This window comes from Lissotriton vulgaris, chromosome 3_1 (assembly GCF_964263255.1).
Source record: "Lissotriton vulgaris chromosome 3_1, aLisVul1.2, whole genome shotgun sequence".
Classification (NCBI taxonomy): domain Eukaryota; kingdom Metazoa; phylum Chordata; class Amphibia; order Caudata; family Salamandridae; genus Lissotriton; species Lissotriton vulgaris.
In genome coordinates, this window is record NC_141689.1 from 466201537 (window position 1) to 466217043 (window position 15507).

Here is a 15507-nt window from a genome sequence, read left to right on the forward strand (position 1 = left end):
TAATTTTGTTAGTCACCACCTCGTGGAGTGTATCTATGGAGTTATGCAGAGCAATTGGCGTGAAGGTGGATTTTGGTTTAAAGTTGGTATAATGTCTTGTATTGGAGGTTATTCCCGAAGTTGTCAGGGTTGATGTATCATCTGAATCTTGACTGGACTTGTCATTCCACAGCTCCTCTAAATCGTTTAAAAGATTAGATACTGTCATGGAGTCAGTTGGTTGGCTTGATAGATTTTCTTCCTGACTTTTGTTGCCTTGTGTTCCTTGTGTGTTCTTGAGGACATGGAATTTTTTAAGTTTGAGTTCCCGGACTCTTTTGTAGATGTCCATCCTAGTATTGGCATAATCAAAGTTATTCGATGGGCAATAGGAGAGGACCAGACTCAAAGTTTTAGTTTCCTCTGCTGTTAAGGTGACTGTGGATAGATTGATCACCATATTGTTCACTTTTTCCTCAAGTACCCTCTTGCTTTCTTTTTTTAATTTCCTCCTGTGTTTTCTGTTGGCTTTTTGACCACGTTTGTAATTTGCCCAACGGTTGCGTTTCTTGGGGGCCTCGGTCTGAGTGTTAAACTCCTTTCCGCGCATAAAAAATTAATTTCTTCGCCAGCTGAAGGTTTATTTTTTGTGGCCACAGCAATCAAATCACGCATTTCTGATTCAGATTCACTTCCTGCTGTGGAGCTTTGATCTGTTAGTGATGCCTTGTTGTTAGCATTTAATCTCCTGTGGGTGCTGGTCATAGATGTTGTCACTTTCTTGGTACGTGAGTTCCTCATTGTGTCATATTTTTGGGCGAACGTGAAAATTTGTCCTAGTTCATAATCAGTTTTGTCTCTTTGGAAATTTTGTGTTTTCCGTTCTTTTATTTTTTCTTCTTCTTTTTTGATTCTGAACAGAATGTCTTTGTGTAACTTGGTCGTTTCCTCTGTAACTCCCAAAGATTCCAGCTCCTCATTTAACATATCTATTTCGGTCAGCAGACGCGCCCTGTTTATGTCAGCGTATTTGATTAATATTAATGTTAGTTTGTGTGAGGAGTCTAAGTTACATTCAGTCCAATCCCTCATTAGATCTGCATTGGGTTTTTCATATGTAGGGGCCGTCAGTATGCGCAAGCCAAGAGGGATTTGCCCCAATTCAATGTAGCGTTGAAGTGAGCGCGACTCCCACCATTTGCTCTGCTCTTTCTTCATTTCTTTCTCAAGTATCTTGTATTTGTGTTGTACGGAGTCTGTGTCAGCAGTTGTTGTTGGTTCCTTGCTTCTGATACAGTGCATAGCCGTAGCAGACGCCTCCCTCTCACTTAGCATGTCGGAAGACATGGCAGGAGTTTGTATGCAGTAATGGCTGATCTGCGTTCTACGGTCCTTCACAAGTGTGGTCGTATCAAAGTTCAAAGCACACTCCTCCACCCCAGAATACCCTTTTTATGTCCTACCTGGTGCAGTCTGGTGGAGATTCCTCATCAGCCGACTCAGGAAGACTCCGGTTACAACCAGGAAACTGAGACCAATTGCGGGTTCAGGGGGGTTTGGAGTCCGATTCCTTCTCCAGACTAAAATGCTTCCAGGTTACCCCGGAAGTGCTGTTCCCCTGTGGATACCAACCACAAGGAAGGAGGGGTCAACGTATGACTGAGTGGAACACTGCAGTCTTCAATATGCAAATTTCCAAAACGACTTCAACAGTCTCTCGCTGCACGCCGAACATGAACACGGACCCAAAGTAAGTGCTTCCAATATTTTTATTCCTGCTGTGTCAAATACACGTTTCCCAGCAACAGCCGCTTGTTCACTCGACATTGAATGCTGACATCAGAGTGTTCTTAAAGTGCTAGTGCATAGAATTACAAAAGACCACGTGACCGTCAAAGTAATGGAACTGGAAAACATACTCGCCCGCGATACAGCCAATAAACATTTTCATTTGGATCATTTTCATTCTATACGAATCAATGCATTTAAAGGCCAACATGAAATAATTACAAACATGTAATAGATATATATAATATAGATACAAAATATATATATATGTGTGTGTGTATATATATATATATATATATATATATAACAACAGCAGTCTCCCAAAGCTCCGTATGAAAAACGACCAAGGAAAACCACACGAATCCAGCGTAGATGAAGGCACAGAGTTTATTTAAAAGTTGAGCCTAACAAAATCTGACGCGTTTCGGGCATCCGCCCTTCCTCACAGTCAGTAAGTAAGACAACCACAGTTAAATACCAGGTACTTCACAGTTTTTTTCAATTAAAATTTTTTTCTTTCTCAAGCGTAACACCATGTGTTCATAGAAATGAAGGACATACTCCATTCTTAGTACTTTGAAGTCTGTTTTCCAAACAATTTTACCATGAGCTATTATTCACTATATTAAAAATGGTTAAAATCCACATTTTTTTAAAAAAGAGAAATAAATCCATTATTCGTAATAAAGTGCAACTAGTGATCTTCATAAAATAGATCAAACACTAAATAGTGTAGAACGGTGTTTCCCAAACTGGGGTCCGCGGACCCCCAGGGGTCCGTGACACATTCTCTGGGGGTCCGTAGGCAACAGTTTTAAAAGAACAGAAAAGTTTCTTGTATAATTAGCAGCTTTCCAGCAACAATAAAAGTGTCAAGATCATGCCCGTGATTAATGTGCCTGCTGGAGCGTGAGGAGAGTTTTGTTCAGTGGCAGCTTTGACTTAACTAATGTAGCACAGAGGGTTAATGTGCCTACTGCAGAGAACGTGTAACATGCATTTTGAAACGCAGTATTTTATGTGCATAGGTTCGTGGTTACTGCTTTTGTCACAGAGATTATTTCGTTACTGTGCACTTCACAAGTGACAATTGTAATGTAGCAGGGGGACCTGTAAACTGTCGTCAAAGAGCTGCTTGTAAACTGCATGGTACCAGTTAGTAACTTAAGCTTTTCCCCAGTTATTCATTATCCTGATGCTACTAAAAAAGTTTATTTGGGTGGAAATACATTTTTAATGTTAAAGTCAGTGCTAGCCACCGTGTTATGTTCTGAATCCTGAGTTTGTGCTTTTCCAGACCAAGCACTCTTTAAACATTTTATATACACACTGATTTGCATGTATGATTAAATGTCTCCTTATGTGTGTGATGTAAAGTGATCTGGCATCCTACAATGGTATGATAGATGCTATAAAACAAATGAAATGCATGTGACAGAGGGGCTATTGCTTCAATATAAAATACTAAGGGCCAGATGTATGATCAGATTTTACATATGCGAACCGGTTCGCAAACCGTTTGCGCATGCAAAAATCTATTGGGCCATGTACATTGCCTATTTTGCGAGTCGCAATTTGTTTGCGACTCGCTAAATACGTTTTGCAACTTGGTATTTGGAAGGGGCATTTCCTTCCAAATAGCGAGTCTCAAAACCATGTACAAATGTTTTGCGGTCGCAAAACATTCGAAATTAGCACCTACTTCAAGTAGATGGTAATGCATTTGCAAATGGGAAGGGGTCCTCCGGGGACCCCTTCCCCTTTGCAAATGCATGCAAAATTATTTTTTAAGGGCAGGCATTGGTCCCAGTGACCTCTGCCTGCTCTTAGAAAATGAAACGAAAAAAGTTGCTTGGGGGTCCCCGGCTTCCAGTGGCGACTCAATGGGGGTCCTCAGGAGTCAAAAGTTTGGGAACCACTGGTGTAGAACATATAATATGACAGCATAAAATGCTAAAAAATCCAAATTGTGAAGCCATGTTAAAATACAATGAAACGCAATACATTATCGTAAATAAAACATTGTCAATGTGCAAATACGCAATAAAGTGCATTTTTTTTATAAATATCCTTATAAAGTGCAAATGCAAAGTGCAAATACCACAGCTCTATATGTAGATATATAAAGTGACAAATGCAATTGGTGCAAATTATGCAAAAATGTAAACAGTTGGATAGAATCCAAAATGACAAGGTTCTTTGTGTATTCAGATGTAATATAGCAACAACAAATATGAATGCTTTAAGTGCAAATGGTCAAAAGTGCCAAATTTGAAAGAATGGATTAATAGTGGAAAAGGACCACTATAGGGTGTTCTCAATACAGTTTAGGTAAAAAAACAAAGATTGACAGATAGTACCCAGTGGCTATGTCCAAACATATAAATGGAAAAAAAAGTGTTGCCCAACTAATAAAAAGTGAGGGAAAGCTTGTATGATAACAACCATGAAGCCATATGTGATGGAAAAAATGGGGAAGTAAAAAATAAACGAAATTCTGTATACAAGAAATTTAGAACGTGAAGGTATATGGCGGCTGACCGTTAGACTAACCAGAATAATAAGCAAAAAGGTTTACAGGAAAACATGCAAATCGTCCGTAGTGTTGAGCCCATTTGGAAATCTACTATCTAGTTCCAAAATAAATTAGGACTCAAGTCTCCTAAGCATCCTATCTCTGTCACCGCCCCTCAGAGGCTTGTCCACTGAGGCGATGACGAAGTAAGTCAGGCATTGTAAATCATTTTTATGATTGGTTTTAAAAAGCCTGGCCACCGGATATGATGGATCATTATTGACGATGGCACGAAGGTGCTGGAGAATCCTGACATGCACAGGTTGTCGTGTACTGCCGACATATCTTAGTCCACATGTGCATGTACCTCTGGGATAGAATACTGGAGGTCTGGTATCTCCTCTCAGGACTCGATATTCCAGTTACCCGCAAGGGTAGGCTGGAAACGCCGGAGCTGGATTTTCTCGGCAGGAGAAAAGACAGCGTCTTTCTCAGCGCGTCAAGGAGGAGGGGCAGCGTCCTTGGGCTTCTCGCATCTGCTGGGCTCTCTGCAAGGGACAGCTGTTCTGCTCCAGTATTCACCACCACCGTGTTTGCTTAAGGCAACGTTGGTATTATTTAAACCTGAAAGGTGCCGAGTTTGACGTAAGTTTTTGGACATAAGACGTCAATAAAGATGTCACTAAGAACTGGTCGTTCTTACAGTGCTTGCAAGAGTTCTATTACTAATCAAAACAAAGCAAGGGGGGCTTTCCCAGGTTGCTGGGGGTTTGAGCTGTCGAAAGAACTCGGTGTGTTATCTAGGAATCTAAGGAAGTGGCTTCTGCTGTGTCATGTACTGCAATGAGCTGCAGAGACGAGTTACTGAAATATGGCTCTGATCGTTTATGCCATTATGGGGATATCTATTGATTATAGCCGTATAGGGGCATAAGGTCACAATATTGATCGGGGTCCTAGATAGAACACAACAGTTACAGACTTATACTTCCTGTTAACTTATTTATGGCTGAATAAACCTTCTACATAACTCAACTACATCTGCCTCGGCTACATCTTTAAATGTATGTATGGACCAAGATACTACATATTTTATGGCGACAATCTGGAGCTAATCTCACGCACTAAAGGTAGTTTGATGTCAGCTAAGATGTGGAGTACAGCAAGACTATTTGTAGGAAAGGACCTACTACACGTACCGTTGAAGAGCAACTGGAGCAACAAGAATCAAGTAACTAAGCGAAAAGAAACTGGTCAAGCATGCCTTGCAGCCCCACCAGGATCCACTTCACCGGACAGCTCAGCCAAGCCGTTCTCTTACTTGTAAATCTTGATCACAAAGTTTCTTGATGTTTTTGCAGTGTAGGTTCAGTCCAAACGTCGCCAAATGTAATAAGATAGGCTGTAGCCGAGATGTGATTATTCAAGTAGATTTATTGATGGATTATTAGGTTAAATCATATAATCATTAACGCCCCACCAGGAGCAGCTATCTTTCTGCTCAGCCCTCTCTTCCAACTGTCATCCACCCACCAAGTAACCCACACATTCTATATTACCTCACACACTCCAACATTCCACCATTCATTCAAATAGGCTGAGCAGCAAGACAGGTTAGTGAGGAAGGAACATGGCATTCAAACCAGGATACCACAACTTGGTTCTCAAAGGATGGCCCAAAGAAAGATCTTTTTCAATTGATTTACAGCCATATTGCAATATTTCAAATGAACTCTCCATTGAGAATGGCTTACTGGTTAGAGATGGCAAGCTTATTCCTCCTGATGTCTTTAGGTTGAGAATAATGGAAACCGCTCACTCTGGTCATCTGGGAATGAATGTTACCAAGCATAGAATCAGAAATGATTTCTGGTGGCCCAGCATGGCCCGGGATATTGACAATCTGGTCAAGAATTGTGTTCAGTGTTGTTACAGTGACAAGCATCTCACTACCAGCACTCCCATTCCCAAACCTGTAGCAAGTCCAGCAAGGGTTTAGCAAAGAGTTTCAGTTGATCTTCATGGTCCCTTTCATGTCTTGCCTAACTGCATGAGGTACTTCATTGTGCTTGTGGACCATCTTTCCAGGTGGGTGGAGGTAAGGGGTGTTTCTAATCCTAATGCCAAAGCTGTCATTTGTTTTTCGAAGGATGTTTTTTCTACAGAGGATGTCTCAGAAGAGATATTAACTGATAATAGTGCGCAATTCACTTCGATCTTAATGCAAACATTTCTAGCCAAACTAGGAGTTAAACACCTGTGCACTCCCCTGTATCATTCCCAATCGAATGGTAAAGTTGAGAGGGTTAACAGGGTTCTGGTTGAGTGTGTGCAAAGTACCCTCAAAAGCCATAGTGATTGTGAGACGTGTGTTTGCAATATGATTTGGGCATTCAGGACAACTCCTCATTCCGTATCGGGGCTATTCCTTTTGAATTAATGAGAAGCAGAAACGTTTCCTCCTCTCTGTGCCCTTTTTGGAAACTCAAGGCAATTGATGATCATTGTTCTGTTTCTTCTGAAGCCTCTAAGGCTAAGGTTTTCTCCGACAATTTCAATTGTCTCAGATTTGATAAGCTGTGTCGATCTGGGAAAAGAAAGGTAAATCGATTTACTGTTGGTGACTTGGTTAGGGTTAAAGATCTCTTAATACTACATAAAGGTGCATCAAAATTTAGATACCCACAATCCATTGCTGAAATTAAAGGTCACGCTGTTCGTCTTGATAATGGTCACTGGTGGAGTGTTTCCTGTCTTGCCAAGGTCACCCGAAATGCGCCCAATTTGCAACCTTCACTTTCTTCTGTTCCAGGATTAGAAGAGTGCCAAGCAAACTGCTTGGCTAATTATTTTTTATTTTAATTCTCTCTTCTTTTTTTTATTAAGAGGGGAGATGTGTGGTGCTCTATGTATTACTGTATATGCTCTTCTTGTGCTCTCCTATTGCATTACTTGTGGTACGGAATGTTGGGATTGTTCTGTCCCTCTGCTTAGTATTATAATGTATTAGAATGTGTGGGTACAGTGGCTTAGAACTTCAACTTCAGTTGAAGCTGATTCACTGGGCCCGTCTGACCTGTACTATTACTGCTGGAATAAAGTTTCCTGTTTTACTTCAAACCCTTGGATATCGTCTTTACAGGTCTAAACTGAGCAAATAGAGTGCACTGTATAATTAAATGATGCCAGTTTTAACAAACTGCTCATTAGCCCCTGCTGTTCTGTGACTGAATAGAATATTTACTAGACAAGTCGCCAATGAAGGATACCACATTTAGTGAAGTAACATACTCTACCTGAGTTCAGCAATGCTACATCTGCATGAGTAGCCTCTAGCATTGCATTTGTGATTAGATTTCCCAGGTTACTCTCTGCTCTTCGTACTGTGATAAAACGTCCATCTAAATCTGTATCAGTTTTGCAGAGCACTTCTTTTAGCATATACTGCAAAACAGATAAAATTCATCATTAAATATATTAAGGTTATAGGTCTGATCCATTGCTTTCAAAGCTCATACTGCAATACATCCCAAAAGAGGAAAATAAACGCTGTGACATAAAATGATTGATAACACGTTCTAATACAATGATTTCAAATTAATCTTTTTTCGGATAGCTATTGAGTTTAAGCCTCAAACATTTCTAAAATGACGGCAGAACGGGGACTTTAAAACAAGTACTGTCAACTGCAATAGGATGCCAATGTAATCACTTCTTTATATTATGCCATCTCCTGTTATTGAGAGAGTAAATTGCCAATTTACTTACCTATATTTTTTATTATTCGGATATTAAGTCTTCCTTTTACAATCCATAGACTGAATTTTAAACGTGAAAGGGAATCCACTGGGGGCCTAGCTGAAATACTACTTCGTTAATAGGATAGAGCTTCCTTGTTTAAAAACAAGCATATTAACATTAAATGTGATTTAGTTAAGACTGGCATACATTAAGGTCTGCTCAAAATTCACTGTGATTTTACAACCTACAGGAAGCGAAGGATTGTAATATTGGCTGAAAGTCACTGAAAGCCCAGAATCACAAGATGTAGAGTCTCTTTGCCCCCCCCCCCCCCCCCATGTCGAGCTTATTGTCCTGATCCTCCTAACACAAAAAGCGCTATGAGGTGGCCTGTGCTGGCCACATCATAGCACTTTTTTCAGTCACTTTCAGCCATGCTGAACAGCAGATGTGCTGCTAGACAACATGGCTAAAAGACTTTTACATTGGCAAGGCCAATAGCTTGGGCGTTGCAGAGATCTATTGGCTTGCCAATGCTTATTCGGTGTTGACGGGTCTTGCTGAGCAAATGTGGAAATGATAATGAGAAACAGTTGAGGATCTTTGAGGTGAAGCGAGGATGTAGCGTAATGGCCAGAGCTGCAGACATGGGACCTGGTTCGAATCTCGGGGTTGGGTGAACAGTTTGTAATTCTGGGCAAATTACTTATGCTTCCCCTGCATACCACAATGAATGTGTCATTGTGTAATGTAACCGATAAGCACTTAAAGCATCCCAATATCACTGGCTGAGGCAAGATGGATAATGGAATAAGCGCTTCAATACCATTGGATTGAGCAAAAGAAAAAATACAAGCAAGGACGAGGGAAGTAGTAGGGGTATGGGTCAAGCAGGGAAGCAGGAGGGGATGGGGAGATGGGCAAGCAACAACGGGAGAGGGCTAGGAGAAAGCAACAATGAAGGAGAAAAAAATACCTTAGTTGAAGAAGGATCAGCACCAAAGATTGGCTTATGTTCGCGAAATGGCAATATGGAGAACAGAGCAAGTGCTCCAATACCATTCCGGAGGTTTTTTTAAATGAAAGTATCGGGTATCAAAACAATTTACATGAGCACTAGCTGCTTACACAAGCACACATTTATGTTTGTTAGACACGGGGGGATTAAGATATTTGCCCAGAATCACAGGATGTTGAGCGTCATAGCCCAGATATGAACCCGGTTTTCCAGATTTGAGATCTACCGCCCTGGACGTTCGCCTACATCAAAAAAACAAAAAACATGTGCTGTTTATGCTTTAATCATTTTTTAAGAAATGCATTTGTTTATGTACACATGCATGCATTTTAGTGGTGTGTGTACAAGGAAGACTATGGCAAGACTGAGGACGACGAGTGCTCAAATACCATCAGATCTTACAAAAAATAATAAGAAGAGAAGCAGCGATGAGGGAGATAGTAGGGGACGGGTCAAGCAGGGGAGGATGGGGAGATGGACAAGCAAAGGCAGGAGAGGGCGGGAGGAAGCAATAATGAAGGGGTAAAAATAATACCTTAATTGAAGTAGGATCAGCAACAGAAATGAATGTGCCATTGTGGCATGTAACTGGTGAGCATTTAATGCCTTCCAATACCACTGGCTCGTGTTTGCGCTATGGCAAGATGAAGGACAGACTGAGCACCCCAATACCATCGGATTGTGCAAAAAAACAATACAACATGCGCTGTTTGTACTTTAACAACTTTTTAAGAAATGCATTTGTTTTTGTACATGCACATGCATTTTAGTGGTATGTTTTATTTGTACAAAGTAGATGGCCTGAAAACATTGGTACTCCTTGGAGTGCTTGAAAACAAAAATATAAATAGCTGCGCAAACCAGGAGCAGTGTAAGGAGAGATGTACTTGGTCCAAGTGCTATGGGAGGGCCAAACACAAGAAGAGGGCTTGGCGCCCACATGCCATGACAAATGGCATCAAAGAAAATGAGGGTGATGCTGAAGTTTACCCATAGCATGAGATAGGTGGCCTGTAATGATGCCTCTTCGAGACAGTGCACCTTCAAAAAACAGGGGAAACCCGGTAAACCAAAGGCATCTGGGTAAATAAAGACTATTATAAAGCAAAATGATGCCTAGGACTCTGCTAGCACAATGTTATTTAATGGATGGGACCATTTAATTATCGCATCCTATACCCAATACATTGTATTTGGATGAATCAATTTTTATATTTCATTTCCTCGGGTAACCCAACCCTATATAGAGAACAGAAAATGCTTTTTTTATGTGTTTGATTTCAATTTAATTGAATCAAATTTCTTATTTGTTTGAGTCTATTTTTGACACATTTAAACAAACAAATATATATATATATATATATACACACATCACTTTTTACATATATACATATACAGTACATACAAACAATAATAAATTGGTATTGCGGTATATTCTGGTAGCCCAATTTTTTACATAGGATGCTAGCTCCTAGTATATAGCCTCAGCATTCCTTAGACAGTAAGCTCCGCCAGTCCTATTTACAAAGAGTGTACCAGATCATTTTTAATTTTTAGATCCGTTCAATGTCCTTTTTACTCCTTGTGAAACCAATTGTTTCGTTTATAGTTTTCAGTATTTTGGCTGGGGTCTTCTCTCAAACAAAGGTGTCGACGCGTTTCAGCCCACTAATTTTGGGCCTCATCAGGACTTGGGCTAGTGCAATAATCCATCTACAAAATCATACAAAAAAATTCACCAATTACTATATGTATTCATTATTACGTAGAGTCAGAGTCAGGGTTCTATGTACACTATATACAACTATATACATATTTTAACTATTTTCCAAAACCTTGGAGTGGTCAGGCTAAATAGGTATATCACCCCTCTTTCACTCTCTGGCAAAACTGTATGAGTCTGTAAGGCAGGGAAAATACCTATCTGTCTAGTTCCTTAGCATAAACCTCTGACCGAACAGCGTGCTTAAACACCAGAGAAAACACAGAGAAAACACCCTGTGTGTAATATGGGCGTGCACCAATCGAATCAACCTTATTCCCCAAGTGCTCCCTTAGCCAAAAGCATAATACGAAATGAGTTACTTACCTGTAACTACAGTTATCCAGTATTGGTGTCTTTCATAGATTCACATGCCTGAATCATTCCCCGTCGTCGAGACGGGAGCCTCCGGTACATAGAAAAGTAATGTCCTATAGACATACATAGAGAAAAATAGGCCTAAGGTCCTCCCCTTAGTAGCCTATCCTTGTCCTTATGTAAAAAGGACCAAACTCTTAGAGCCAGCCAATCAGCTAACACCTCCCTCTAGAACCTTCCTGTCAGGAGCCTCAGTCCCTCAGATTTTCGTACGCACCAAGCTAAGTAGGCGTAGCACTGATAGAGAGATAGGTGAGTCCTTCCAGGGGAGGCGGGAGGGTTGCATGTGAATCTATGAAAGACACCAATACTGGATAACTGTAGTTACAGGTAAGTAACTCATTTCTTATCCAGTATTAAAGGTGTCTTTCATAGATTCACATGCCTGAATCAGAGTAGCAAGCAATGCAGAGTGCACATTTCTGATGGAACAGCATATAGAAGTCCTTAGATAAGACATCCTGCGAGCATGAACCATCACTAGAGCATGAACCATCACTAGGTATCCACAATAAATAACACTAAAGAAATGTGCATACCAGGGTAGGATGGAGGGACGGAGGAAGGCTCACCTTACCGAAATAGATGGCGTTACACCTTACCGAAATAGATGGCGTTACACTGTTTGTCCCACTGCTGCATCATTCATCAGCTCCGTATCCAGGCAGAATTGCCTAGTAAAGGTATGCGGCGACTTCCATGTTGTCGCCCTGTAATGTGAATGAGAACCATAGAAGTGGACATAGCTCTCATGGTGAGCGCTCTCACTTTGGAATGCAATGGCTGTCCAACTTGGTCATGGCAGAAAGCAATGGCTGCAGAATTCCATTTGGAGATGCTCTGCTTGGCAAGCGGTAGACCCTTCCTAGGTCTGCTGTAAGTTCGTAATAGCTGGTTAGATTTCCTGCATGTTTTCGTTTTGTCACTGTAAAACTGTAAACATTGCTTGAGATCCAAGGAAAAAAACAGCGATCTCTCAGCTGCCGTGCTGTGGTTCGGAAAAAAGGAACGCATAACCACAGGTTCATTTAGGTGTAAGTTCGACTGAACTTTTGAGATAAACCTAGGAGTGGATCTCAGAGTCACCCAGTCTCTATTAAACTGCAGAAAAGGATCCTGGATACAAAACCGCCTGTAGCTCACTGACCCTCCTTGCGGATTTGAGCGCCAGGAGGGGTGTGGATTGTCCACGAGACATACTTTGGGTCAGCTCTGTGTACTGGTTCAAACAGATGTTTTATGAGCTGGTTAAGAACCACATTGAGATGCCAGGAGGTGGCAACATCCTTACTGGCGGGAAAGATCTGTATAATCGTTTTAGAACTTGCTTAATCAACCCGCTTGACCAGAGCGATGGACTCGTTGAAATTATTTCATAACGAGATATTGCTGCTAAGTGTACTTTACTGGAGGAGTGGGCTAGGTCCGACTGTGCCGGATGTAATAGATAAGGCAATATTTGCTCCGGTGACGTGGAGAAAGGCCAATTTCCGTGATCTGCACCCTAAACACAAAAGCGCTTCCATTTCAGGGAATATGTTTAGGTGTATCCGCCCCTGCTCTGGTAAGAATGTCCACAGTCTTGTGGAATATTCAGATGGTGGAACTCTGAACCCAGGGGCCAGGAGACTAACTTGAGAGACTTCAGATCCGGACGTTGAACTTGATTATAGTTCATTGTAAGCAGGGATAGGTACTGGCGCAGGTGGGCCGGTGGCTCCAGGGATAGACGGTGGAGCTCTTTGAACCAATGTTGCCTCGGCCAAATTGAGGCTATTAAAATCAGAATACAAGGCTCCAAGTAAATTTTAGTGAAGACCATGGGAAGCATCGGGAGTGGCGGAAAGGCCTACGCAAAGACGTTGCGCCATGCGATTGGAGATGCATTCCCTAGGGACCCTGACTGGGGTTGCCAATTTGCGAAGTGTGGGCATTTGGCGTTCATTCTCGTTGCAAATAGATCAATTTGCTGCGTGCTTTATCTGGAGAAGATTTGGCCAATGATTTGTTGGACAAGCTCCCACTCGTGTGACGATGTTTTCTGGCTGCACAACACCTTTGTGAGCTCATTGTCCGTCCTATTTTTGGCAGGCAAGCTTGAAGGGCCAGGAAGACCGCCCATAGTTCAAGCAGATTGATATGTAGTTTCTTCTCCATAGGAGACCACCTTCCACATATCTGTAGCTCTTGCAGAAAAAACTCCAGAGCCTTCCAAAGAGACGCCTTTTGTGACGACATGAGGAACAGCCGGAAGTAGGAATGACGAGCTTTGAGACAGGTTTTGAGATGATATCCCCCATTGTAGGGCTCCGGCCATATGAGAATTCATTTTTTATGTGGTCGTCAGATGACCCTGTGCAGTGGACCCACTGCTTCTAGAGCGCCTCCTGTAGAGGTCTCATTCGTAGTTGACAGTGAGGAATCAGGAGGATACACAATCACTCTCTGGAAGGGAAAACCTTTGCTGACCGTGTGTCCAGGGTTGCACCTAGGAAACTTATGTAGTGAAAAGGTTTTAGGACCGATTTTTCTTGATTGAGGGTGAGATCCAAGCAATCAAAGCTGAAAATAGGCGTTTTCTTGATTGAGGGTGAGATCCAAGCAATCAAAGCTGAAAACAGGCGTTGGAAGACCTGGACACATCTTCTAAGGATGAAGCCTTGACCAGCCAGTCATTCAGATACTGAAAGACTTGGTGTCTGAGATATGCCGCCACCGGGGAACGGTATTTCTTGAATGTTTGCGGCGCAGACTTGAGCCCAAAAGGCAGAACGCGAAACTGCAAGCGTCTGCCCACTACTGCAAATCGTAAGTACGGTTAGCTATTCCTGTGAATTGGGACATGGGAGTAAGCGTCCTGTTTGCAAGACCTCCTGGATTATCATGCGAAACGAATGCTTCCGTAGGAATTTGTTGATGGCTCTGAAATCTAAGATTGGTCTCCACCGCTTATCTTTTTTTTCTGGATCAAAAGGAAGCAGGAATAAAATCCTTTTCCCTTATGAGGAGGTATTCTCGCCATAGCTCCTTTCTACAGCATAATCCAGATCTCTCGAAGAAGCAGCCGTAAATTTTGATATCTCCGCTGTCCTCTCCCTGAAAGGACAACTTCGCAAAAGAAGAGCGCTTGTTTTGCTATTGTTGGCGCCGAGGGCATCGCAGTCCATTCTGGCCTGAAGAGCAGGAAGACTCGAATTGATAATTTCCTCTGTAGGAAGACCGTCTTCTTCCTCCATTTCTACTAAAGGACTGGTTCCTATACTGAAGAGTGGCCAAAGCTCTTGCATTGTCTGCTTCGTTAACTTTTTGTGCCAAATAGTAACTGGCTATCATATGGTTTGTCCCAAAAAACGTTGTTCGCACCTCAGGACGGAAAGGGCCCTCCTTGGATCCGCAAGACTGCTGCTCCAGCCAACTGGTGGAACCCTGTCATAGCGATATTCCTCGCGCAGTCTATGGCTTGACGCCGATGCTTCACCATCTAGCAGACTCCACTTTGGTATGGGGCATGTGTGCTCACAATTGTTCACAATAGCGTCCCAAGGGCGTTAGAGCGTTCGCTGGGGAAAGCCTGTTCCCAATGTCGTCCACTCTTATTCCCTCCTTATCAGGAGGAGGCGACAACGGGACCGAAGGAGTCCCGGAGCTCTTCTGGGCCGCCTGTGTCACCACGGAGTCCGGCTTAGGATGTTCCTGTGAAACACGCCGGTGCTGTATCTGGCGCCTTATACGTCTTATCCAACTGAGGGATCACCAGTGATACAGAGGAGGGGTACATCATGACCCTTACCGTTCCTGACTATGGGTAATAGATAATCAGTATTGACCTTACTGCCTTCTTGAAGGGTTCTTCGATGACGAACAAGAGACAGGCCTCTTCCTGAGAGGTTATTGGATCTTAAAACGTTGAGCAGCCCTCTCTACCACCTTAGAAGAGATTCCAGAATTGGCGGATTTCTTCCTTCGTCCACGAGCCCTTCGACGAGATCGCCGCCATAGACCATGCCGTCGTAGACGAGCAGTCATCGACAACGTCGGAGACTAGCCTTTGTAGATGAGGCCGTCGTAGATGAGGTCATCATAGACGAGGCCATCATAGACGAGTCCATCGTAGACGAGGCCATCGTAGATGAGGCCATCGTAGACGAGGCCATCGTAGATTAGGTCATCGTAGACTAGGCCCTCGAAGACTAGGCCACGTAGACTAGGCCATCGTAGACCAGGCCCTCGTAGATTAGGCCATCGTAGACTAGGCCATCGTATACTAGGCCCTTGTCGACGCTGTAGACAGGCCGCCGTAGACAGGCCGTCATAGACGAGGTCGTC

General features: G+C 42.5%; 1 protein-coding gene across 1 annotated transcript in view; it reads right to left on the reverse strand.

Annotated features, from left to right (window-relative positions):
• The window catches only part of LOC147726626 (5'-nucleotidase-like), a 1080701-nt gene that overhangs the window by 764473 nt on the left and 300721 nt on the right, over nt 1-15507 (reverse strand). The window contains exon 4 of the mRNA XM_086962959.1: nt 7579-7726. Coding sequence (XP_086819085.1) covers nt 7579-7726 — 148 coding nt within the window. The remainder of the gene's footprint in view (nt 1-7578; nt 7727-15507) is intronic.